Source organism: Lissotriton vulgaris, chromosome 5 (assembly GCF_964263255.1).
Source record: "Lissotriton vulgaris chromosome 5, aLisVul1.2, whole genome shotgun sequence".
Lineage (NCBI taxonomy): Eukaryota > Metazoa > Chordata > Amphibia > Caudata > Salamandridae > Lissotriton > Lissotriton vulgaris.
Genome location: NC_141693.1, coordinates 1,839,948,687 through 1,839,973,405, shown reverse-complemented (window position 1 = coordinate 1,839,973,405; position 24,719 = coordinate 1,839,948,687). Strand labels below are relative to the sequence as shown.

The 24,719-nt window shown below is 45.7% G+C and overlaps 1 protein-coding gene across 2 annotated transcripts in view; it reads right to left on the bottom strand.

Annotated features, from left to right (window-relative positions):
* The window catches only part of SOCS7 (suppressor of cytokine signaling 7), a 262,772-nt gene that overhangs the window by 176,045 nt on the left and 62,008 nt on the right, over nucleotides 1-24,719 (bottom strand). For both annotated transcript variants that reach the window (XM_086924311.1, XM_086924310.1), the window contains exon 2: nucleotides 19,154-19,218. In XM_086924311.1, the coding sequence (XP_086780437.1) occupies nucleotides 19,154-19,218 (65 nt within the window). The remainder of the gene's footprint in view (nucleotides 1-19,153; nucleotides 19,219-24,719) is intronic.

Sequence of the window (24,719 nt, the reverse complement as noted above, 5' to 3'; positions counted from 1 at the left end):
CAGGCCAGACCAGGCTAACAGCGCAGCAAGGACACCTCGGGCGCAACTCAAGCCATTCCATGCCATCATCAAGAGGATTGCAACATACCGTAACGCCACAGGCAGCAGAGGCCCGAAGGTGACCACAGCTCCCCAGCACATGACAGAGCTATATAACAGCTACCACTACCCCACATAGGGCATGTTACGTCCCAAGAACTGGGAACCCTCTTAGGAAAAAACTTCCGCAGCAGAAGACAACAGAAAAGACCTGCGTAAAAACCTTCAGAAGGCATGTTAAGCAGCCAAAGAGAAAAAACAGAAGGCCTAGTCTCAGGGCCAGTATGGTATATAAAACCCAAAGCAAAAACACACAGTCAAGAAGGGCCGGCCAGCAGCCAACAGAACCACAGTCCCAACAAGGAGGACTCAAATGCACATGAAGCACACAGATCACACAACTGGGGCGACCCACCCCAACGGAAGAACACCTCCCAAAATCAGATCAACTCACAGGTCACTGAGTGGGAGAAGGAGGAGGAGGAGGCCGAGAACCTCTGAATGGCCGAGTCCGCAGGGGCGTGGAACAAAAGAGCGCCATCGAAAGGAAGGTCCACCAGCCGTTCTCGAACTTTCTCCGGGAACACACTGTTCTGAAGCCAGGCATGGCGAAGAAGTGCGACCGAAGAAGCCATGGCACGACCCAGCACCTCCGAGATGTCCAGAGCGGAGCGAAGAATTAACGCCGGCCATCCAACACATGGTGCCTAAAACCAACACAGACATCCTCCTGAGAAGCGGCAGACATAAAGGACTCCGCTGAGTCCCACAAGCAAGAAGGGCCCGCAGAGCCGCACTTGTTGAGGCGAATATATTGCGCCCCCAGGAGTCCAGCCAGCGGGCCTCCCGTGACGGGGAGACAACAGTGGCGGAAGGGAGGGAAAAGCATTCTGCAAAAGAGGGCCGCTGGTAGAGGGGTGGAGGGAAAGACACACAGGATCACGCGGCGCCGGACGGTGGCGGTGCAGAAGGTGTTGGGCACCGGGTCCTCCGTGGCGGGACGGCAAAGTCCCCAAAATAGAAGAATGGAGTGAACCCTCGAAGGGTTGCAGCAGCTCCCTACCACCAGATCCCTGATGGAGAACCTCCGTAAGATGATCCGCGAGGAAATGGGCAGCTGGATCACCCATGCGCACAATTCCCACATCCACACCCGCCTCCGTAGGGACCCGTGGTGGGGAAAGCAGCTCCTCAGTAGGTGACGGCTGCAAGCTAAGGCGGCCATCCCTCAAGCCAAGCCAGGTCGGGAAAGGAGGAAGAGGGACCGAGGAGTGGGGGACCTGCGGCGCCTCCGGAGAAGACAGCGGCCGCGGTGACGGCGAGGAGCCGTCCTTAGATGACGTTGGGAAAAAAGCCATGACGCGGCGGTCGTCTCCAGCGAGGATGAAACCAGCAAGCGCCAAACCTCTGGAGAAGAGGAAGCGTCCGAAGACAAGTCAACGACCCGACTTCGGCCTTGCGCTGTAGACTCTGCAATCTGAGGCAGGTCATCATCGTCCGGGAAGACGCCAGGACGACCTCCGCAACAGCGCACGAGACTGGGGCTGGGCCGGAGCCGGGGCGCGAAGGATAGGCCCCGGAAAGGCGCCGACCCGACCTCAGACGAGACAGCCGCCTGCGTGGAGGGACGAGACAGGGCGAGAGGGGCCCTCCGCGACACCTGTGGTGCAGCCAGTGCCAGCAGCCGTCGGCGCCGAAGCGGCGTCACCTCGGCCTCGGCAAGGCCGCCGCCTGTTTAGAGGGCAGAGGGGTGCTCGGGGATGCGCCCCTAGCCCCGGCGACCTACTGCGTCACCACAGAGACTCCTGCGGGAGTTTGCGGCGAAGCAGAGGCGCCGTGGTCTGAAGGAGGGACCTCCAAAGGGCTGCACCCCAAAGGCACCACTTCCTCCGAACCTGGATCCCAACCAGCCGGGGCCAGAGCCACCGGAGACGCCGCGGAGGGCCCCACACACTGCAAGGTATCCGCTGACGTCCCAGGAGGGGAAGGAGGAGGAGGAGAAGCTAGCGAGGCCTGCAAAGCCGCCGCATATGTCTCTATCTGGGCTGTAGTCGCCCCCACACCGGCAAACAGCGTATAGGGGGACCACACGCAGGGCCGGACCACACGCGGAGAGCCCATGCCCTTAACAGGCCGGGAATCAGCCCTCGGGGACAAACTGCAACACTTACCGACAGGTTAGCGACGCACTTGCGGCATGGGAGAAGGACGATGTCGAAGACTGAGGCGACGGTTCCTAAAACCCTCTGCAGGGGACAAGCGTGGGGACGCCGCCGCCCTGGACATGCGAGCTGAGAGAAGTTTCCTCCGGTTTCATCTGCTGGCACGCCTCACAATCAGTGGAGTCATGGTGTTCTCCGAAACACCACATGTAGATGGGGTGAGGGTACGTTGCCGACATCTGGCACGCACAAGACAAGCAGGTCTTAAAGCCCGAAGGCATTCGCACACTGTTCCCACACACGCAATAAGCGAAAGGGAAAGGCCTGAACAGGCCCGGAGCACGATCTGGATCCGCGTTGCACGCAGAAAAGGAAAAAAACTGACCAGGCGCGCCGGGTTGGGACTTATGTTTCCTCGCTGACGTCAAGTACGCAGACAACGCCAGGGCGGAGTCCTGTGGTGCCCCCCCCCCCACCCCCTAACCCCCCCCACCCCCCGGCGCGCAAGGATGTTGTGGCAAAAATGTCCGGATCCAGTCTCACGCCTGGGGATAATTCTACGTTAAGGAATCTGCGGCTAGTAGTCTATCAGATATGCAGTTTTAACGATAAAATTATACAGCACACAAATGACAATGCGCGGAAACTGGGTTTCAGAAAATATTTATCATTCGTGTCTTGATTTGTTTTGAACCTATTAAAATATTTTTTCCTAAAAACAAAAGGTGCTTTTATTTTTGCTTTCCTAATTGCTGATCTATTCTTCAATGTGTGTGGCTCATTTGCAGGTATTTAAATGTGTGCTACAATCCATTAGATGGTGGGAGCGATCAGGCCCTGGGAGAGCTCAAAACACCTTGGAGGAGTATCATGAGGCCTCTGACAGAAAGGTTAAGTATTTAGAGAAATATGCTGTAGCTAAAACATTTGGGGAAGGGGAGCGCCTGGGCGCTACACTGGCAGCCATATTAAGGGGTAGGCGTGAGAAAGCTAGCGTTACAGTACTGCGGAATGCAACGGGAGAGATACTACGTGATCCTGACTCCATAGCGAACAGATTCAGTTATTATGCAGCTCTATACCGTACTAGAATGGTAGCAGAAGAGGCCGCTGTTCTGGACTATTTGGAACATATTAAACTCCCATGGTTGGCTGATGAGCATAGGGAATACCTTATGAGGCCTTTGGAAGCCTGGGAGATCCAAGACGCTTCAAGATCCACGAGAGCTGGGGATGCTCCGGGACGGCTTAACAGTCAATTTTTATAAAGAATTTGGGGAGCTCCTGGTCCCTCACCTGATTACACTGGTCGAGGAGATGAGGGAGAGTGGAGTGATGCCCTAGTCTAGGGGTGAGGCCTTGATTGTTACCCTTTTAAAACTAGGCAAACCCCCTGATGAGTGCGCATCATATAGGCTGTTGTCGTTACTGAATGTGGATACCAAATTATTTGCTAAAGTACTGGCCAATTGCCGAGCTCCTCTTGTACCACAGCTAGTTAGTCCCGAACAGGCAAGGTTTGTCTCTGGGCAAATTCTTACGCATAATTTGCACACCGTATTTGGCATTATTCAACACACAAAGCCAGAAAAAAGGCGGCTGCAATCTTCCCAGACGCCCAAAAGACCTTTGACTCCGTAGAATGGAATTTCATTTGAGCTGTTTTGAGTAGAATGGGAGTAGGTGAGCTCTTCTCCCAGCTTGTGATGGTTCTATATAACTCCCTCACTGCTTGGATTAGGGTGGGAAATCTGGTGGCCTCTCCTACTAAAACTTCTAGAGGCACTCGTCAGGGGTGCCCGTTATCGCTTCTACTTCATGCTATTATAGCGGAGCCCCTAGCCTGCGCTCTTAGGGAGTACCATAGCCATAGAGGAATTCGCTTCCTTGGATATAATTCAATAATTTCCACTTACGCTGATGATACTCTTTTATACATCAGAGACCAGGATGTTAACCTGTCTCCGGTGTTAAATGAAGTGGTACGGTATGGCGATTTCTCAGGTCTCAAAATTATCTGGGCTAAATCCACCATTTTCCCCTCTTACTTCAGCCATGGAGCCGATAGATCTTGATTTTCCTTTCAACTGGTCAGCTGAATCTGTGTGGTATCTAGGCATCCAGGTACATACTAATTCTGAGATAGTATTCAGAGAGAACTATGGCAGGGCAATTGCCAAACTGGAAGACGATGTTACCAGATGGGTGCGGCTGATATCACTTCTAGGCCATGTCTCCTTAATGAAGATGATGGTGCTATCAAGACTCTGGTTTCTATTCTTGAACATACCTATGGTCCTTCCTGCCCATTTTTTCAAATGCATCAGGTCTTTATTGATCCGCTTAGCTTGGGCTGGTAAACAGCCCCGGGTCGCATGGGACATCCTAACATTACCTTACTTGATGGGTGAACTCGGTGAACCGGATTGGGAGCTCGATTGCAGAGTGGCACAATGTTCTCACGCGTTTCACTGGCTGCACCAACAATCTACCTCGCATCTTGATATTGAAAGGGTTGCGACTGCGCCCTCCCCCATAGCTGCTTTTCTGTATCGAGCCCCTCCTAGGTGTGTGGGTCTGTTAGATTCCATAAATTCCACCTCCCATGCATGGCAGAACTTAATTAAAAGGCAAGTTGCCTCCAATCTGAATTCTCAGCTCGCCCCGGTAGAGTGGTGTCAATGGTTGCCGATTTTGAACGAGCTGGAAGTATTACGCGCTCTGGCGCTTTTGGACATTTCTAAAATAGGTGAACTATTAGAAGATGGAATGGGACGTAGATGGGAAGACATAGTATTGGATAGGCAAGATATTACTTCACTCATGATATTCCATTTCTACAGAGTCAGACATGCGCTTCGTGAAATGCTCGAAGAAGAAAAGGTGGAACTTCCAGAAGGAGCTCCCTTTTCCTTGATGCTGCGTGCAGAGTCTCCCTGTAAAATAGTCTCCAGGATTTATTGCAGGGCACAAGATTATCGGAAGAACTCTTATTAAGGCTCGATTGGCGGGGCAGTCTGACTTCGGGGTCATACTAGATTACGACAAATGGCGCTATTGCTGCGAAGCCACACGGCATGTCTCTCTGAATGGAAGACATCGACTCATTCATTTTATATTCCTTAATAGATTGTACTATACCCCTGCCCGATTGCAGAGATATGGCGTCCGAGATACCGCGAGATGTGAGAGATGTAGTGTGGAACAAGCAGGATTCATACACTTAGCCTGGATGTGTCACTAATATTTCAAAAATTGAGCGATATCACAGCAGAGCCTTTGTCATCTGACACCTTGCTGGCCCTCCTGGGTTAATTTAAACATGTGCGGAAAGAAATTTATCAAGTGGTAGATATGGGTCTACTGATCGCTAAGCGTGAAGTTGCTATCCGCTGGACCCTAGGGCCCCTCCCTACTGTTGCACAATGGTCTAGGGACATGTTGTTCTGCAACACGCAAACTGAATTATATAGTGAGTTGCTCCCTCCCCAGAGCCGACCATAAAACATCTTGGGCCTATATCAGAGTTACCTTGCTGGTAAGGATTGAATACTTTCTGAAACTTAACTCTCTTCTGGTAGTAAGAGGTGCACTGTGAGAGCTACCATGGCTCTGCAGGCTTCGCATGCCGGATTTCAATCTTGTCTCTGGTCAAATAAGCGGGGGTTGCAATCTGACTGGAGAGTACTGTTCCTACGCTGGTCCCACTAGATAACTTAACATTTGGATGGAATGGCAGCCTTGAATGGGTTAAATATTTATTTGTTTAACTGGCACAATATTCCCCTGTACGCATATCCCACGGAATTGCACGTATGTACACTGTGACTGCTTTTTATGTTGTGTTTCCTGAATACGTTTGTTTTGGTTTGTCTGTCTTTGTCTTTTTTGCAAAATCAATAAATAAATTTAAAAAAAATGTGTGCCACAAACAAATGATATCCTACAGTCTTTCATTTCACACTCCATGTACTCGAGCAACATTGTCACATAGTTAATTTTAAAAACTCCGTTCGCTTTGCAGTTAAAGAAAATTAAACACCAACCCCCATGTTAAAAAAAAACTATTAGTCAAAAGGCATGCCTGCCTTTGGAGCACAGCAAATGTGATAAGATAAATAAAAAATGTAACACCTTATTTTTTGCTCTCTTGACTCACCAGAAATCTTCTGGCGACCCACAGTTTGGAAAACGCTGATCTAATTGTATAAGATCCTGGACGCAGAAATCCCTTTAACTTTCTTTCCACATTCCCATTCAAAAATACTTTATGGTTTGGGATTGGTTTCACAATTTGGTCCTATTTCCGAAAAACAGAAACCCATAGCCCTAAATGCCAGGTGAAACTCTGGAAACTGTGTGGCAACGATGTCTGGTCCAACATCTTACTGTTACATGTGTAGGGGCTGAATTAACCTAGGCTTATATACAGCTGTTTCAAAGCACTCCATGAATGGCATGGGCCCTAAAGAGGTTGCATACAACCCCTGATTTTAATTGCTGGTGATGCAGATAGGTAGATTGTGGGATCCTCTGCCTCTTGTAGTCCTGACCCAATCTTGCACATTTCTGCTCTCAGGTGTGTGTGCATCTAGGAGATCATCCCGTGGCTACCATCTGCAGTTGTTGGCCTCATTAGTCATGTCACATGAGACGTCAGATGCGCCAGGATTAGCAGCCCACTTGCAGAGATGGTCTGCTACAATTCTGTCTGTTGCAGAACTGTACATACTCTGGATTGGTAACCTCCACTAGCCCCCAACCATACCTAACTAGCTAAAGAAAATGATGAATATGGATGACTATGAGAAGATTACCAATAAACTAAAGGGACCAGGCTAACACCAGCTCTGACTACACTGAAGCACTGACCACTATGTTGTTCTTGAGGTTTTGCTCTCTTGAGAATGTGGCCATTCTTGGCCACCCCAAAATGTGTTAAGACCACAAGAATTGCTACACAAAAAAACAGGGATGACAGTTTGCTCAATGTTATAATATCTGCGAATCTTAAAACAGATTACATTTTCGTCTTTTAAAATACTTATTAATTTTTAAAAGCTCCGTTTTACCTTTTAAATCTTGCCTGAATTTGAACAATGTTCATTGCTTACTTGCATGTGGTGTTGATGGTACTTGTAAGTCAGAGAGAGTCTGTCATACTAGTTGGCGCTCTAGAGGTTGGAGGGGGGCTACTTATGAGCCGGTCGTGTCCGCGCAGTGCTGTCTTGGTTTCAGCTTTAGGGAGACTGTAAGCCTGCTTGAGATCGTGATTACAGTGGTCACAGTTTGCTCAATGTTATAATGTCTGTGAATTTTAAAAGTGATTACATTTTCGACTTTTAAAACACTTGTTCATTTTTAAAAGTTCTGTTTTACCACTTAAATCTTGCCTGAATTTGCACATTGTTGATTGATTACTTGCATGTGGCATTGATGGTACCCGTAAGTCAGAGTGGGTCCGCCATCGCCGTTCATGCTCTAGTGGTTAGAGAGGGGGGCTTGTCGCCTGCGCACAGCTGGCACGCTAAAGGCAAGCTCATAAGCGCAGATAAGTCATAACGCAGACCCTATGTCTAAAATGAACAACTCCCTAATATCACATACAATTCTAGATAGGATCTCCCCCCTGAAGAAAGAGCAGGTGCTGAAACTTATAAAGTCATGCAATCAGGGTCCCCCATTAGACTCCAGCCCCCCAAAAATTATTCCCTCTGAATGGAAGGAGGCATTGATCCTGCCTCTACTGAAAAAAGCTATCTTGACCCCCAGGAACCTAGTAGTTACAGGCCCATTCCTAGACTTCCTTTCCCGGTTACACTACTGGAAAAAGCCCTAAACAACAAACTTATGGCATGTATTGACAGTAATAATGTGCTGGATCCATCCCAATATGGTTTTAGAAGGGCACACAGTACAGGAAAAAGCCTTGCTCACTGCCTCAGAAGAACTCCGATGGACGTTGGATAAAGGAGCACAAGCCGTCCTAATATCTATCCGCGGCTCTTGATACGGTCAACCACATCATTCTGATTAACCGCTCAATGGAGATGGGAAGAGGCGCAGCTTTGACTCTAATTGATGACTTTCTAAAAGACAGAACAAACCAGGTAGCCATGGGCGAATTTTCATCAAAACAATTCTGTTTGCCTTGTGGGGTACCACAGGGCTCCTCATTGAGCCCTACCCTCTTTAATCTGTTTATTGACCCCTTGGTCAAACTGATAAAGTACCTAGGTTTCTCAGTAGTGTCCTACGCCGATGACACCCAAATTGTGGTGTCAATCTCCAAAGGTCAGGAAGAAGTTGGACACAGATTCAACTCCTGTATGGGCCGAATAGATCAGTGGATGAAAGCAAATTGCTTAAAATTAAATGCGGGTAAAACAGAGGTCCTACTGTTCGGAAACAAGAGATCCCTTTGGTCGCCAATTTGGTGCCCCAGAATACAGGATCCTTACCAATACCAGTAGAAAAAGCAAGGAACCTAGGCATTATCTTTGATGATAAACTCCACTTTCATCATCAGGTAAAAGCACTCACATCTTCTGTGTTTTATACACTAAACTAATAACGAATATCTGTCCATTTATCCCTAATGAACTTAAAAAACAGTTGTCACCTCTCTGATTCAGGCCAAAATAAACTACGGAAATGCCTCTTTATTGGCATTCCGAAAAAGTTAATAAAAAAACTTCTAACGCTGCAAAATGATGCAGCTCGAATCCTCAAAATTTGATCGGTACTCCCCAGACAGAAGGCTTCGATCCTCAGACGCTATGCTATTATCCCCTCCAAGAGCAAAACGTGCTACCTGGGGTGGCAGGAGCTTTCTACTGAAAGCAGCTTCCCTATGGAACAGCCTATCAATTGCTATAAGGAAATGCTCAGACTTCCTGGCTTTTCAGAAGTCAATAAAAACCTGGCTGTTCACATGTTAGTTTTCAGCAGTAATCAATCTCCCTATCAGTACTGAACAAGACAGCAGCAGCGCCAAGACGCCTCCGGCATTCAAGGGCTATACAAATCCGATAATCAAATCAAAATCAAATCAATAACCCCCATCCTGACTGACCTCTGCTTTGACAACTGGCAATCACCTTACGTTATGTACCCCTATGTTTTGCCGAAGATGATAAGTTTGTCCCTTGTGAAGTTGTGTTTCCTACAGTTACATCCTTGTACACTCTATACTTGAACTCTATATCGAATATAATCCATCGTCAAATTTGGATCTTCACACAGAATAGATACTATATGGTTAAAACTATTCGTACTCCCCACCTCTGCTGGTGACCAGATTTGAGTTTCCCTTCCTCAGTACTGCCACTATTATATACACAGCCACACTCTCTGACAATGGCGATATGACTCATCTGAACGTGCCCATCCACCTCTGCCTCTCTCCCCACCTAATACTAGAACTGAGATGGCTCTGGATCTCCAATTGAGGCATACCTGATTGTTTCAAGAAACTGGTTACTTTCCTCCTTTCTTTACTCCCGGCAACCCCCTACACACTCCTTCCATAATCTTACGTTTTATTCTTCTGAGGAAATAGAAATATTATGTGGCCAATGTGCCCCCTACATGCACCCTATGTATGTACATATACCCAATGTATGTCCATGTCACTATGAAATTCCCTTCTCATGCCTGTAATAATAATGCCTCTGCATTTCCGTCCAATGTTAGCATGTCAGTTACCAGGCCCTCCATGAAAGAAACGTTAATTCTGTACTGAGGCCTATGTTGCCAATGTATTTACATGGTGCACGTGTAAAAGTCGAAATGAGCACGTTTTGTGGCTCAGTCGAGCCAGGACCCGAATTCAGGCCACATGCCTCCTGACACTCTGAAAGCTGCAGTTTAGCTATGTATCCCTGACCTCTCACATACTTCCTGCTCAGCCGAGAGGTGCCCAGCCCGGCCTGCCAAGACAGTATTTTGCTTACAGTTATCTGCCCTGCTCTACAGAAACACATTCCTGCTTAATGAAAAGGGTAAACATATTCCGCCTGCAGAAGATAGGGCCTAGCCTTTCTGTCTCCATTCAAGTGATTTACAGAACTCTCATCCATAGTAGGCTCATGGCCGACGCAATGCACAAAGAAATATATACACACTAGCATTTAGTGATGAGCAGCCTTTGCTCGAGCGACCTTTAATTCAGATAATACATCCTCCAAACTCAAGATATCAGATAATACCAGAAGTGCAGGTCGTCCTGACATCCAAGACTTCCCTACTAGCACGAAAGTCAGCTTCCCCCAGTTACACGTCAATTCTACGTCATGACCAAATTACGCACACAAGTAGGGTAAAGGTTCCTGCTGACCATGCAGACCCCCCTCCATGTATCCACCCACCTATGACACACCTATGACTCATCAAGTGAACACCCACGTGTACGCCTTCTTACACGCCTTTTTCACGCCCATGTGCTCTTATCTCTCTCTTTAACTTGCTCCGCCTAGAGTGCTCCGCCTTCTCTATGCAAGTTAATGTATGTCTTAACTATAAATAATGAACTCTGAATAAAGTTCAGATGACGATCCTTCCTGATCCCTAGTGGTGATGGAACCCGATTCTCCCTTAACTCGAGTTACTGAATAAAGCCCTTCTGAATCGGACACCACGGACTCTGCCTCTCATTATAAGTATGATCCTTGTTAATGTATAGAAATTCCGACAGGGTATTTATTTTATTTACCACACTTATTTGGGGCCGTATTCATTCTGCAATCTTACATTCCTTGATATGAGATACTAGACATTGTTCCCCTGCATGCTTACAGCATTCAGTGCCCGTTGTAGACCTATGTATTACGTTCTACAAATGACTATAAAGAACTGTGTCACAAAAGATAAACAAAAATGGGAAATCCTTCTACACCATCACAAGCAAAACTAAGCTTCCCATTGACTGACTGGACCACATGAAGTACACAAGTCTCTCATACAAAACTGTCTCCAGGGCAAGATTCTGAAGTGTCACAAAATCTGAAACTCTTCCTACATTGCTTTGTGAAATACATAGCCAAATGTACAAACTACTATCCTAAATGTCATATACCACATTAGACACTTCTTCTGAAGATATGAAGAACATAGCTCCGCAATATATAATATAGGAATACCATAAAGGGAGCCCCAAGGCATGCCTGGCGCCTATTAAAGGAGTCCTGGACTGCTATTCGGATTCTTTCTGAAGCCAAGAAGCGTGACCATATTACACCTGATTAGACCTCTTTGAACTTACTACCTCTTGAAAAGTAAAAAGTTACACGCATAAGCGAATAATCAGGGCACAACTGATTATCTGTTGCCCAGGCTTAGGATCCTGGAAATTTCCAAGTATAAGAATAGCTGTACCATCCTAGAAAACGCCCCTAGCATTTGGAACTCTCAACCAACATTCGATTTGCTGCCTTCCTGAAGCACCACTAGGGAAGTTTATTTTATAACTTACTTCAAGTCAAGTCAGATAATTTATACAGCGCACTACATACCCAGAGGGTCTCAAGGCGCTAAGGAGGGGGAGGAGGATTACTTGTCAAATATCCACGTTTTAAGTTGCTTTCTGAAAGCTAGGTGGTTCTGGGTAAGGCGAAGGTGAGTGGGGAGTGAGTTCCATGTTTTAGCAGCCAGGTAAGAGAAGGATCTGCCTCCCATGGTGGTCTTGTTGATGCGAGGTACAGTGGCGAGGGCTTGGCTGGAGGAGCGTAGTTGGCGGGAGGGGGTGTAGAAGGACAGTCTTGAGTTGAGGCATTCTGGTCCGATGTCGTAAAGTGATTTGTGTGCGTGGGTTAGCAGTCGGAAAGTGATTCTCTTATTGACGGGTAGCCAGTGGAGGTCTTTCAGGTGACAAGAGATGTGTTCGTTGCGTGGGATGTCTAATATGATTCTGGCTGAGGCGTTTTGGATTCGTTGGAGTTGCTTTTGGAGTTTAGCGGTAGTGCCTGCGTAGAGGGTGTTTCCGTAGTCCAGTCGGCTCGTGACCAGAGCATGGGTGACTGTTTTCCTGGTTTCGGAGGGGATCCAGCGAAATGTTTTTTTGAGCATGCGAAGAATGTTGAAGCAGGATGAGGATACGGCGCTGACTTGTCTGTTCATTGAAAGTGAAGAATCCAGGATAACGCCTAGGTTCCGTGCGTGGTCTGTCGGGATGGGTGCTTTTCCAAGGGCTTCCGGCCACCAAGAGTCGTCCCATGCAGAGGGGGATGTACCTAGGATGAGGACTTCTGTTTTATCTGAGTTCAGTTTCAGACGGCTGTGTTTCATCCATTCAGCAACTTCTTTCATTCCTTCGTGTAGGTTAGTTTTGGCGGTGCTGGGGTCCTTGGTGAGAGAAAGGATCAGTTGAGTGTCATCCGCGTAAGAGATGATGTTGAGGTTGTGTTGGCGGGCGATGGTCGCGAGGGGGCTCATGTATACGTTGAAGAGCGTGGGGCTGAGAGAGGATCCTTGTGGTACGCCGCAGATGACTTCAGTGGCCTCTGACTTGAATGGTGGAAGGCGGACTCTCTGGGTTCTTCCGGTGAGGAACGAGGTGATCCATTCTAGTGCTTTTCCTTGGATTCCGATGTTATTGAGGCGTTGTAACAGGGTGCTATGACAGACTGTTTCGAATGCTGCAGAGAGGTCGAGGAGGATGAGGGCGACTGTGTCTCCATTGTCCAGTAGAGTTCGAATGTCGTCTGTTGCTGCGATGAGGGCGGTCTCAGTGCTGTGTTTTGTTCGGAAGCCAGATTGTGAGGAGTCGAGGGATTTGTTGGCTTCGAGGAAAGCGGCAAGCTGGTTGTTGACAGCTTTCTCGATGACTTTGGCCGGGAATGGAAGGAGCGAGATGGGTCGGTAATTTTTGAGTTCGGTGGGGTCCGCAGTGGGTTTTTTCAGAAGGGCGGTGAGTTCAGCGTGTTTCCAGTTTTCCGGAAAGGTGGCGGAGTTGAAGGAGCAGTTGATGACGTCTCGGAGGTGCGGTGCAATGACGGAGTCTGCTTTGTTGAAGATGTGGTGAGGGCATGGGTCTGTGGGGGATCCTGAGTGGATGCCACCTATGACAATAAAAAAATTAACACCCTTGCTGCCGCCCCTATTCCTATGTTTAAACTAGTTATGTTGTCAACTGCCTACGTGGTGAGATTCAACCTATAGAAGTAACTGTAATAAATACAAACCAAATGTTCAACAACCATGTAGAATAAATGACATGCAACAGTCCTATTTTTTTTTATAATTACCTGACACTGTTATATTTACCATCATGCACTGTACCACATCTGCTGTCCCACATCTGTAAATTGAACGATATTAGTTTTTCCTATTTTTAATGATGCTTATGATTGCATTGTATAAAGGTTTTGTGTGCTATACATAAATAACTAATAGAGCTTTTGGAGGCCTGGGGGCCATAGCAATCACCACTTACCGAGGCTGCTGCTCGGTGGTCTCGCCAAGATCGTTGTTCTCCCCCGCTGCCGCTGTTGTTTACCGCGGGCGCTGAGAGGGGAGAAGGAGGAACTACATATCCCAGCGTTCCCTGCCTGATTGAGGACGCCTGCCACCACCCACTTCCGAGCCCAGAGGCGCCTAAGAGAGAGCTGCTCCTCCCGTGCCGCGTGACGCGCGCGGGCGCAGCCGGGAGAAGCCCGGGACAAGGGCGGGACCGTCTGTGACCGTCCGGGGCCGGAGGAGGCCGGGCCAGGCCACCCCTCTTGGTCGAGCCAGCCAAACAGGGGGATAGATTTGGATATCGAGGCAACAATAGAGCGGATTGATTTGGAAGTGTGACTTGTGACATTGGGACTCAAAAAACGTCAGCTTATTTGTTTGTGTAAAACAGCACGTCATTAGGCGCGAGCAGTGGGACCTAGGGGTGAAAGATGGAATTGAAATTGTGACAATACTCTTAAGGTCCACCCAGTGTGCAGGCAGCATGGCTAGTAAGGTCAAAACTCGCTCAACTAAAGCAAAGACAAACTCCCCCTTTTTGCAACAGGTGCAATCTTTAGATATTAGTACATTTACATCTCCCCTTTCACAGCCAACGGCAATTGACCGTATGTTACAAAAAGCGATAAGGGCAGTAGCAAGTGAAATCGAGCGCACCGAGAGGCAGCTGTCCTTAACACCACTAATGGAGCCACCGGTGCCAACACAAGGGCCAGTAAGAGAGGTTATGGTTATTTCTCCGCCTCGCTCGATAGACACTTTGGAATGTGATCTTCCCTGTGCTCAGCCGGATAGCGAGGCTGATAAGGGGGTATCGGGCCTTAGTAACCCACCACTAACAAATAGGAAACAAAGAGCCTGTTAAAAAAAAAAACAAGAGAGAAGAAAAGCAGAGCTAGTAATACTCAGAGGAGAACAAGAGACACACTAGAGGAGGAGAGGGTAGAAAAGGTTTCCCAGGCATCGGCCCCACCAACATGGATGGCGCAAATAGTGCTGGATATGCAAGCTCACTTGGAATTATTTATAGCAAATCAAATAAAGCCTCTGCCTAGTAGGCTAGATAAAATCCTGAGTGAGGTAAAAAATCGCAGTAAAACAGTGGGAACAATAGAGACCGCAAACAACCCTATAACCATCCCTGAGGTTGTATAGGGACACCGGACAGTCTTGCAGCCAAATGGGTCAAATGGTGGGCAAACCATAGGGTCGCAGATCCCTAAATCATTAGGCCACCCAGTGCAGCAGGATAGAGCCATGAACTCAGGTGAGCGGGTACCACAGCCAAACAAGGGCTTATTGGAACAACCCTTATCTGCACAAGTAACAAATCAGTTTGTAACCCCCAGGGAACAAACATTAAACCAGTCAGACCATGTGTCCACCAAAGTAACTACCAATGTATTGCCCATTATCAATTTACCACCGGATGCTTGCCCCTATGTAGTAGTTCTGGCAGGGGCACCCAAACTGAAGGGTGAGCAGAATGAGACACACCAGGAATTAAGAAATAAGACGATACACTGGTTGAACCAAAATAAACGTTTGAGAGGGAATGAAGATGGGGAAATAATACATGTCAGAAGGGTAAACTGGTTGGGCACCAGACGTAAAGATATTGCAGGGAACTGCACTATTGTTAGCTTTAGGGAAAAGAGAGTAGTGGATCATATTATAACAAGCGGGGTGAGCAATTATGATAGCTGCATTAAACCCCTGCCACTAGGATACTTATATCCCAGATACTCTGCTCCCTTAGATGCTTCCAACCAAACGGAGAGATTCATGGATGGGTTTAACCCACATGGGACCCTATGTTACCCCCCCAGGTGGGCCAAGGCTGAATAATCCAGGACTAGCAAGACTAGCAAGCTGGAGAAATAGGTTCAGCCCTTTGGCGATGCTAGATGAGAACGACTGACTAACTAGTTCTATGTCCCCTGTAGATATACTGAAAACAAGTGATGAGGGAAATCGAAACCTTAATTATAACAACCTACAAAAGGCAGGGACAGAAGCATTGCCTAATGCGGTTATCGAGGTCCCTTGGTCCTTAAAGAATATAGATACACAATCTAAACCCTGGGGGGAGAACCCTGTCAAGCCTCCAGTACATTTAATCACATCTAAAGGGGGAAGAGGTCCAGACACAAGTGAGTCAAGGGTCAACGGTAATGATCAAACAACAGGGGGTAGAGGGATGGATTTGGGGTCCGCAGGAACTCCCAATGTAAACTCTGTCACCTGTGAAACAGGGGAAACAGTGGAAGGAGTAAGAGTTGTCTCCTGGAATATAGCTGGTTTGGCACGTACATTTAACAACTGTGAGTGGCGTCAATACATTAGCCGGTATCAGATAATCAGCCTCCAGGAGACATGGGTGGTCGATAATAGCTCTTTCCACATTCCAGGTTATAAATGTTTTTTCGTCCCCGCTCAGAAATCACGATCAGGCAGAGCCATGGGAGGATTGTCTATATACGTAGATTTAAACCTCCAGGGCACACGGTCTAATACGGAATGGTGCTCTAATGATCTACAGGCTTGCGGTTCGGGGGCAAAGGGCTAAGGCTGACCATGTTTAATGTTTATAATAAAGGGGCTAGTGGAGAAAATAATACACTCCCACGGGAACTGGATTATAGACTGAGCCAAGAAAACGTAGCTATGAAGGGGGTTTTTGCCCCAACTATCTTTGTCATGGGCGACTTTAATTGCCACCTATGCCCCTCTCTGCTTTCCATTGACGCTGAATGGTCACATTGCCTTGAGGAGAATAGTCCGCATTTTGACCATACACAAGAAGGTTTGGCCCTCAGTAAACTTTTGCACACCCATGACCTGGAGCATACTATTAACATGATGGATCTGGAGAGGGACGGTACACTCCCTCCGACCTTTAAGGGAAGAGGGTGCTCTTCATTCATTGATTAGATCTTAGTATCTAGAGTCTTAAAAAAACGGATTATCACCGTGGGGATTGAGTGGAGCCCATTTAGTGACCACAATCCCCTGGTATTAGAACTCCTCTACCTGGCTCGGCCCAGGATGGACAGCCTGGTGCCATTCTAGAGAAGGTAACGGACCAGGGTAGATGGTTGAGGTGGTCCAAAATAGATGGGGAAACTTTCTATAAAACCCTAATGGACATTGGGAAAATTCCCATTGAGGAATGCCTAGATACTACAGTAGAAGGGCTGCCATTACTCCACGCATTTGGGCAGATTACTAGCCTGGTAGAGGGGCTGTTAAAAACAATGACCGATGAGGAAAAACAATCAGCCTAGATGGTTTGATAGGGATTGTTCCCGTGCCCTAAGGGAGCATAAATGTAGCCTCAAAATTAGGCCTAGGAATACGCAAAAAATAACGCTGTATAGACATATAACAGGGAGACTAAGAGGAGGAAGTTAGCCCTACAGGGGGAAGCATGGGCAGACCTAAGAGGCAGCAGAAAAAAGGGACATCACTGAATTCTGGAGAATTGTCAATAGACCATGCTTTCAGGATGCTAATGCCCACGAGATCGGAACAAATATTCTGCCGGAACAGTGGGTTACACATTTTAAGGGGCTATATAACCACGGAGTAGGAATGGTCGCAGAGGAGGAGAGGATTGTGCAGCAGGGTCAGATAGCTGCTTTTACCCTCAACGAAATCACTGTGGGAATTGAGGGTCTGACAAAAAACAAAGCCCCAGGCCCAGATGGAATTCCACCTGACCTGTTCCTGAGCTGTGTGGAGTTGTGGGCCCCAATAATGAAAAGAGTAATAAATGCGGCTATCAGCTCTGGTTTGCCACGCTCGTGGTCTACGGCCATAATTGTCCCTAATTTTAAAAAGGGTAATAGGGACAATCCCCAGTGCTATCGCCAGATTTCACTGATAGATGTGTCTGCTAAGCTATTGGGCCGGGGAATCCTTAACCGTCTTACTGAGTGGACCGAGGAAAACATTATCTCGGACACCCAGTATGGTTTTAGGATAGGGAGATCTACAAGCAACCAATGCCTGAACCTCTACATGCTGACTGCTAAATACACCAAAGCCAGTAATGAAGCCATCTTATAACTACACTGGGTGATGAAAGGGTGTATCCTTTAATTCTCTGTGAAATTGAGATTAAATACTACATTCCGTTGTAGTATTTCGATGACGGTTATTATTTGTCTTATATGTTGTTGTTTGGGTTGCAGCCCTGAAGAAGTATAAAGTCAATTACTGACTAGACGAAACACGTGTTGGCTGCACTGCCCCAATTTTATGGGCTTCGAATCTGTTAGAGAAAATAAAACTTGGATACAGACAACTGAAAACTGAAGTGGAGGACTGTTCTTATTTACTACAAGTGCTCGGAAGAACTTTTGTCATAGTTTAAGATCACCAGATGGTGGTTGGATTTGGGGCTGTGCGCTCTTGTCTAATTGTTACCCCATTCTTTTGCAGCGCTATGAATGAAACGTAACTTCAGATAGCACATAACAACCCCCCCCATCTCCCCCCCCCCTCCAATGAGCTAGCTGAAATTCGATGCAGAGATACTGCACTAGATGCCAGTTATTCAGAGTTTTCATCCTGGAATGGAGAATAAATGCTTAGACACAGAACCCCAGGCCCTGTACTGTCCATTTTCTCTGCTGCTTTGGGGAGATAAATACTGTCAGCAGGAGGGAGATGGCGGGTGAGGGGTTGGGGTAGGGCATAGTGGGTTAGGTCTGGCTTCTGTCTGTCAGGGGAAAGCACTATCTGACCGCGTTGCTACAGATATCGGGAGAGGGCTGGGCTGTGCTCCTGTCCACATCTCCTGCAACAATATAGATTATCCCAGTGTCTCTAGAACTGGTATTATTACCCGGTCTGCAGTATGCTGATAATTCCAGGACTGAAAACCTTGGTAATAGCAGGTGGCATAATTCCGTTTAGAGTTATTACTCCAAATGAAACTGCACCACTCATAATGAGAGCCACAGTCGATGAAAAACATGTGCACAGTTTCCAAGAAGGCACTGTCATAGAGCTCCGGTAAACAATAGTATAGCCACATTGGAAATTAGACATCTACTTAGGCCAAAGGCTGCATAGACTACTTTTTTTTACCAACATCATAAAATGAAAGAAGAATGAAGGTGCCAGCAGTAGACTTGAGGCGCTACACCAAAAACTTTAAGGTATTTATTTTTAAGCAGAGGTTCAGATCACTATATATCTATCATATTGTGTCACAATAGAATATTTATAGGGTGGCTGTTGTGAGATCAGTGCAGGGTCAAGCCAGCTGAAAAAATAATTACCCCCACAAGCTCGCTGGTTGACTATCTGAAGATGAGTAAAAATTAAGTTACACCCTTTTTTTCACGTTGAGTTCTCTTTTACATACTCGAAAGAAGTATTACCCTGAAAAGTATAAGTAAACCTTTGAGCAACAAGTGCTATTTAAAAAATATAACATATACATTTCAAATGTTTTGAGAGGGCAGCCAAATTCCCTTGTTGCTTACCAGTGAAGAGAGGGCTGAAGGAGACTGGAGAAAAGGCACTTTGAGTTCTTGTCAGTCGGGGTTTCCTGTTAAGACAGAAAAGATAAGTGTATTAAACTAGGGAAAGACCAGTTTACTTCTCCTATTACAGTCCTAGGCTGCTTATTCATATTACCAGCCAAAGACACCTAAAGGGTGGGATTCACAACTGTTTGAAATCCCTCAAGAGCATACAACGTAGAAACACTCATGTTATCAAGCAGTGTCACATATGTAAAAGTTACTAACATTTGGTATCTGATGCATACATAATGATGCAGCAGATTCCCCACTGTATGAATAATCTCTCAAGGCTTCAGACTGGTTTGGAATCTTTCTTCCCCAGCAATGATATGTTTATGCCTCCCCGCGGTTGCCACGCACCTCCTATTGAGACTCCCTCCATACATAGTGCCAAGATAAATTAGGTGTCAATCATTGCACTAAGGTCACATAAACACATATGACATCCTACTCTAGGACTTTATCTTCAAATTAGTTCACAGGTAAGGAGGAAAAATACTGATGAATCTGCAGGAAGAGAATGTATTCACCAAAAATGACATTCACATAGGTAAGTAACTTATTTTCCCTAATTAATACATCTTCCAACAAATTTATCACATTATGAAAGATTCCTAAATCAGTACCTCCTTGAAAGATAGGAATGAGTAGTGCTGGTTAACTAATCACGAAACATAGCTTGGGCAAAGTACCTGTCACAGCCTGCCTAAAATTTGAGGCAGAACACCTTTGAATAAGGATACAAGGACAACCAAGTGACTGCCCAGCAGGAGGCTTCTGGAAAGTGCTGTGGAAGCAACCATGGTCCTGGTGGAAAGACTGGGCTAAATGGAAGGCAAAAACCACCCAGCATAATAAGTATAGGTGTGCGCTAACAACCAATTTATCCAGCTAAAAACAAATAAGGATAGGAGAACTGAAACATTCTTAAATTCTCCGATCCTGCATGAGAGATTTAAACTGGGCAACCGGGCCTTGGCCGGAATGGAGAGGCAGCAAAGCAGGTCAAAACAAGGTTCAAATCCCACTCAGGCACATTAAACAGAGTGGGAGGAAACAAGTAAAACGAATATTTTAGAAAATGTGCCACTAGTGGCTACAAACATGAAGATTTAGTATGGAAGGCGCATACAACTTGACAGTGCTGCAACTTTGCCAGACCCCCATGTGCAAGGGGCAAATCTTGCCTTAAGATGTTGGACTGGTTAGTGCCATATGGATGGATATATATATATATATATATATATATATATATATATATATATATATATATATATATATATATATAAAATATTTTTAGTGATAGGCTTCTGGGATGACAGGATGCCATTTACAATCTCATCAGGAAGGCAAAGGGATAATTGCTGGCAGCATTCAATCCACACAAGTGCATTGGGGTGACCATAAGAGGCAACGTCAGTTCCCAGATCTCTGCCAAATACCAAACGAAAGAAGACACCTCATCTGCATTGTGAGCAGAGGGGTAAAAAACAGCCAAAACAACGTTTGCCATCCATATTTTAAGGAGACTGGAGTGAACAGAAGCTGAGCGAAAAAGCAATCTTTATTTTTTACGCTACCAACTACCACTCTATGGGTGGCATCACCACCGAATTTAGGGTCAGCGCCAAGGCCCCAAACAAACGGGGGACAGTGTCTAGATCGGTTTTAACATTGCCACGGGTTGCAGGGCAAATGTCTGTGAGGGTGTGGCATAAGAAGGTGTCGAGGTTGAAGGTGCCAGAGTCACCAAACCCATAAGAACAGATCCATACGTGTGTGACAACCAAGGTGCAGGGCCTTTCTGAAAATATTCAGCACAAATAGATGAAAGGACTCAACCAACACAAGGTCAGCAATGGTACTCTGGCTTTAGCTTCTTAACTGCTGAGAGCTCTCCCAATATCAAGGAAGAATCTGGAGTCGGCGAATGGCAGTGTGATTTGAAGCGGTGGAAAATCTTATAGAACGTCCCCTGGAAGGTGACTTATATTTTGTCAAGGGAATCCACTTAGCGGGACAAGGAGGGGGGCTCCCTGAAGGCCATAGTCAAAAATAACTTGCCCTGGAAGGATTATTTTGAACGTTATGAAACAGCAGGAAGATCTAGCCACCACATGGCATGGATAGGTTGCTGACCCAGGTCCGTATGTGCCCTTTTTTAAAGGCAGACTATCTAAGGATAGATTTATTAAGAAGAAATGGAAATAGCACATTTCACTAATTTCTAATCTGAACAACAAGATATTAAATAGACATTGCACATCAGATGCTCTAGCCTGCGTGCAACAAAAATATGGAGGCTAAGCGCAGCATCAACTATTACACTAGACCATGCAAAAAATGAAATGTTCATTCAGAAATAAAATCCCCCATTCTTGATACAGAACAACAAAACGGTCCAAAGACAATTTAATTTAAATAGGATACGATTTTTAGGGTGACCGTATCATTATGTATTTTTTAGATCTGAAGAACAAACTCATGCCTGCCACTCATGGGGGAACATGTAGAAACAGGCTTTGGGTCAACCTCCTTCAGCCATTTGCTTGAGAAATTGACAATCACATCTTGGATCAGTCCACAAGAGCATTTCGTTTCACTGCCTTTAATATGACTGTTTGGGCCTTTCCTTCTGGTTTCACTGGGATGCACAAGGGACTATTTACAATCAGAAAAGTACAATGAATCTCACCTTTGTCACATTTTGCCTTAAATACACATAGCAATCTTTTTTTCTGTACTGCAGCAGGCATTTTCCACTGCCCATATCAGTGGTCAAACTGGCAACAGAGAGTAAGTAGTCCACATGATCTACATCTGTAATTTTCTTCCATTGAGTATCAAAATGCCTGAAATGCTTAACAATGTTTAAAATCTCAGAAATGTTTTATTCCTACGAGACTTTGCATTAGGGTTGTCAACTGAGCACAACTAGGAAATAAGTGCCACGCCCTTCATAGGTTTGATCATGTGCAGCATTAGGTCTGCAAACAACATAGAAATGTCCACCATAGTAGTATCACCAAGGATTTTTAATATCTGTAGTTAAGGGAGATAACTTTATTAACTTGAAAGGCATTGCACTAGCTTAAATATCTTTTAGGTGAGAGGGTAGATAATGTAATGTAAAATAATAAACCTAGCTATCCAAGCAGATTCTGCTGCTCCTCCTCACTCCCTTCCACGTACGGTTAGTCACAAGAAAAAATGGGGGGAGGAGGGAAAGGTGTGAATGGATGATTTAATCTCTCGCCATGCAGGATGATAGATCCTGAACAGCCAGCTCCTTCACCGGAGACTCAAGGGAGGACTGTGGCATGCAGGTCTTGTCTTTGGCATGAGATCTTAAACAGAATTAAAAAGCCAATGAGTCCATTAAATAGGTTGAAATCCCTTCAAATAAGGGGAGATAGGAAATTAAGTTCGGAAGGTAGCACCATCCAAGTGCAGTGACTGGGCAGTTGTGAATTATGGTTTTGCTGTAATATTCCCTAAATCCTCACTGACTGTCCAAGAATATTAAATTCCTTGAGACCACTCAGAAAACGGTGTGTGTGCTTTCGGCAGTCTGCAGTCTATCAAGGAACTATTCAAAATTTCTAGAGCACAGCTCCATGAGGGCTTGAAGGCTCCAAAGGTTTCACTTAATGTGGTGTAAGCTCTGGGGTTTTCTCAATGATGAGTATCACACAAAATCCCTGCAGTTATGCTAAAATCGAACTTAAGATGGGTCTTTGGCCCCACTATGTTGTTCAGGGTGTCATTCACTCCTGTCTGACAGTAGGTTTGGTTCTCCAGAATCTCATCCATATACGACTGGGGACACACTGCAGAAAGCAATTTGTCTGTTTTTGTGTGGGATAAATCTGCTTTACCCCTTATTATAAACATGTGGTCCTGGATTTACAAGACTTCCTCCCTGTGCTAAAAGCCAAGGTGGAGAAGGTGACCAATGACATTGTATGGCATTTGATTAAGGGGCACATGGACACCAAGACATTATAGCACTACCTCACCCATGCTAAATAAAAAAATAATAATAAAAAAAAACAATCGCCACAGGATTAATCGCAGGAGGTTCTTAACAACTTGATTCTCTTGAAAGTGAGAGATGAATGTGATAACCGGATTTATGAAAGTAAAATGAACATGTAACATTCTCAAAAACAGGGAAAGATTTAAAGACCATTTTGTATGGCAGTTGCTTGTTCACTTCCTACACCCCACAAAAAATGTTTGGCGATAGAATGTGGAATTGAGGATTTTAAAACTCTTTGGGACACCAACATTCATAAAATAAAAACCCATGTAACAAAGTCCACAATTAGGCTCATGGGGAATGAGGAAATGGGTATATAATATGAACATGAGTGCAGACATTTTTTAAATCCACCTGACTTTGTACAACGTTGTCTGAAGAAATTTCCATGTGCGTGCCGACATTGTGCATTCTTTTGCACTCCATGCCCTTGGAAAAGTACCAAATGGTTGCTAGAACAATTACACCTTGGTAATCATTTGTGCTTCTCTGAAATGTAAAGCCACATTTCTTTTTCCATTCAATTTGCAATTAGTCAAGGTCTGTGATTCCCTCTTACATTACTTGTAGTGTGGTTAGCTATTCTTTATGTATGTGTAACTGGAAGGAAATTTCCTATGGAATGGATTAGGGGAGGGAAGTGGAGTCTGCATGCAGACTTCTTTGAAATATAGTATAAATATGAAAGGAGAATTGTTTTCAGTTGTTCATTACCTTCACGGAACAGGTTTTTACTTGTTGGTTTTGTACCCGCTTAAGCTTGAATAAACTGCTCTGTTTTACCTCCGACCATCAGTACTCCTTTGGATTTAAGTGGATAAGTATCCTGAGCGCAGAGGTGCGCTTTCCACAGATGGCATCCCAGATGGGACCTCTACATGGCAAATCCAAAAACATTTGAGTATGTGGCTGAGGGGACCCAACCCGAGACTAAGAGATAGCGAGGGCCCCTGCAGAAGAGACAAGTTTTTCGCTGCTGCCATCGGAAGTCCAGAACTGCTGTCCCTTGGCAACAGGATCTCCCCGGCAGAGGTTCCAAACTGGTCAAGCAAAAAGTGGCTAAATTGTGAAGAGAGTTGGACGTCTTCAGCAAATACCTGGTGAGATTGTTCTGAGTTATTTTGTAACAGGCGTTTTGAATTATTTATTATTTTCTGGTATTGAGAATTTTATTGCATTATATTGGTTGGGTTTCAGGTAGGACCTGATAAATAGGCCTGTATGGATTGTATTGGTAAGTTTTCTCATTTAGATGAGCTTTGATTTTAGGGCACAATGAGTAAAAAAAATGAAATATTTTTTATGGTGTTGTTGCTGTTTCATGAATCCACGCCTGCATCGAAGATGATGACACAACATGGGACAGGTGTGAACAGACTGTTCATTTGATCTAGATAAAATTCAATATTTGCAGCAGTGTTTGTTAGAGAAAGTTCAGACAGGCGATGTGGACAGTTTTAATAAATGGGAAAACATGCTACA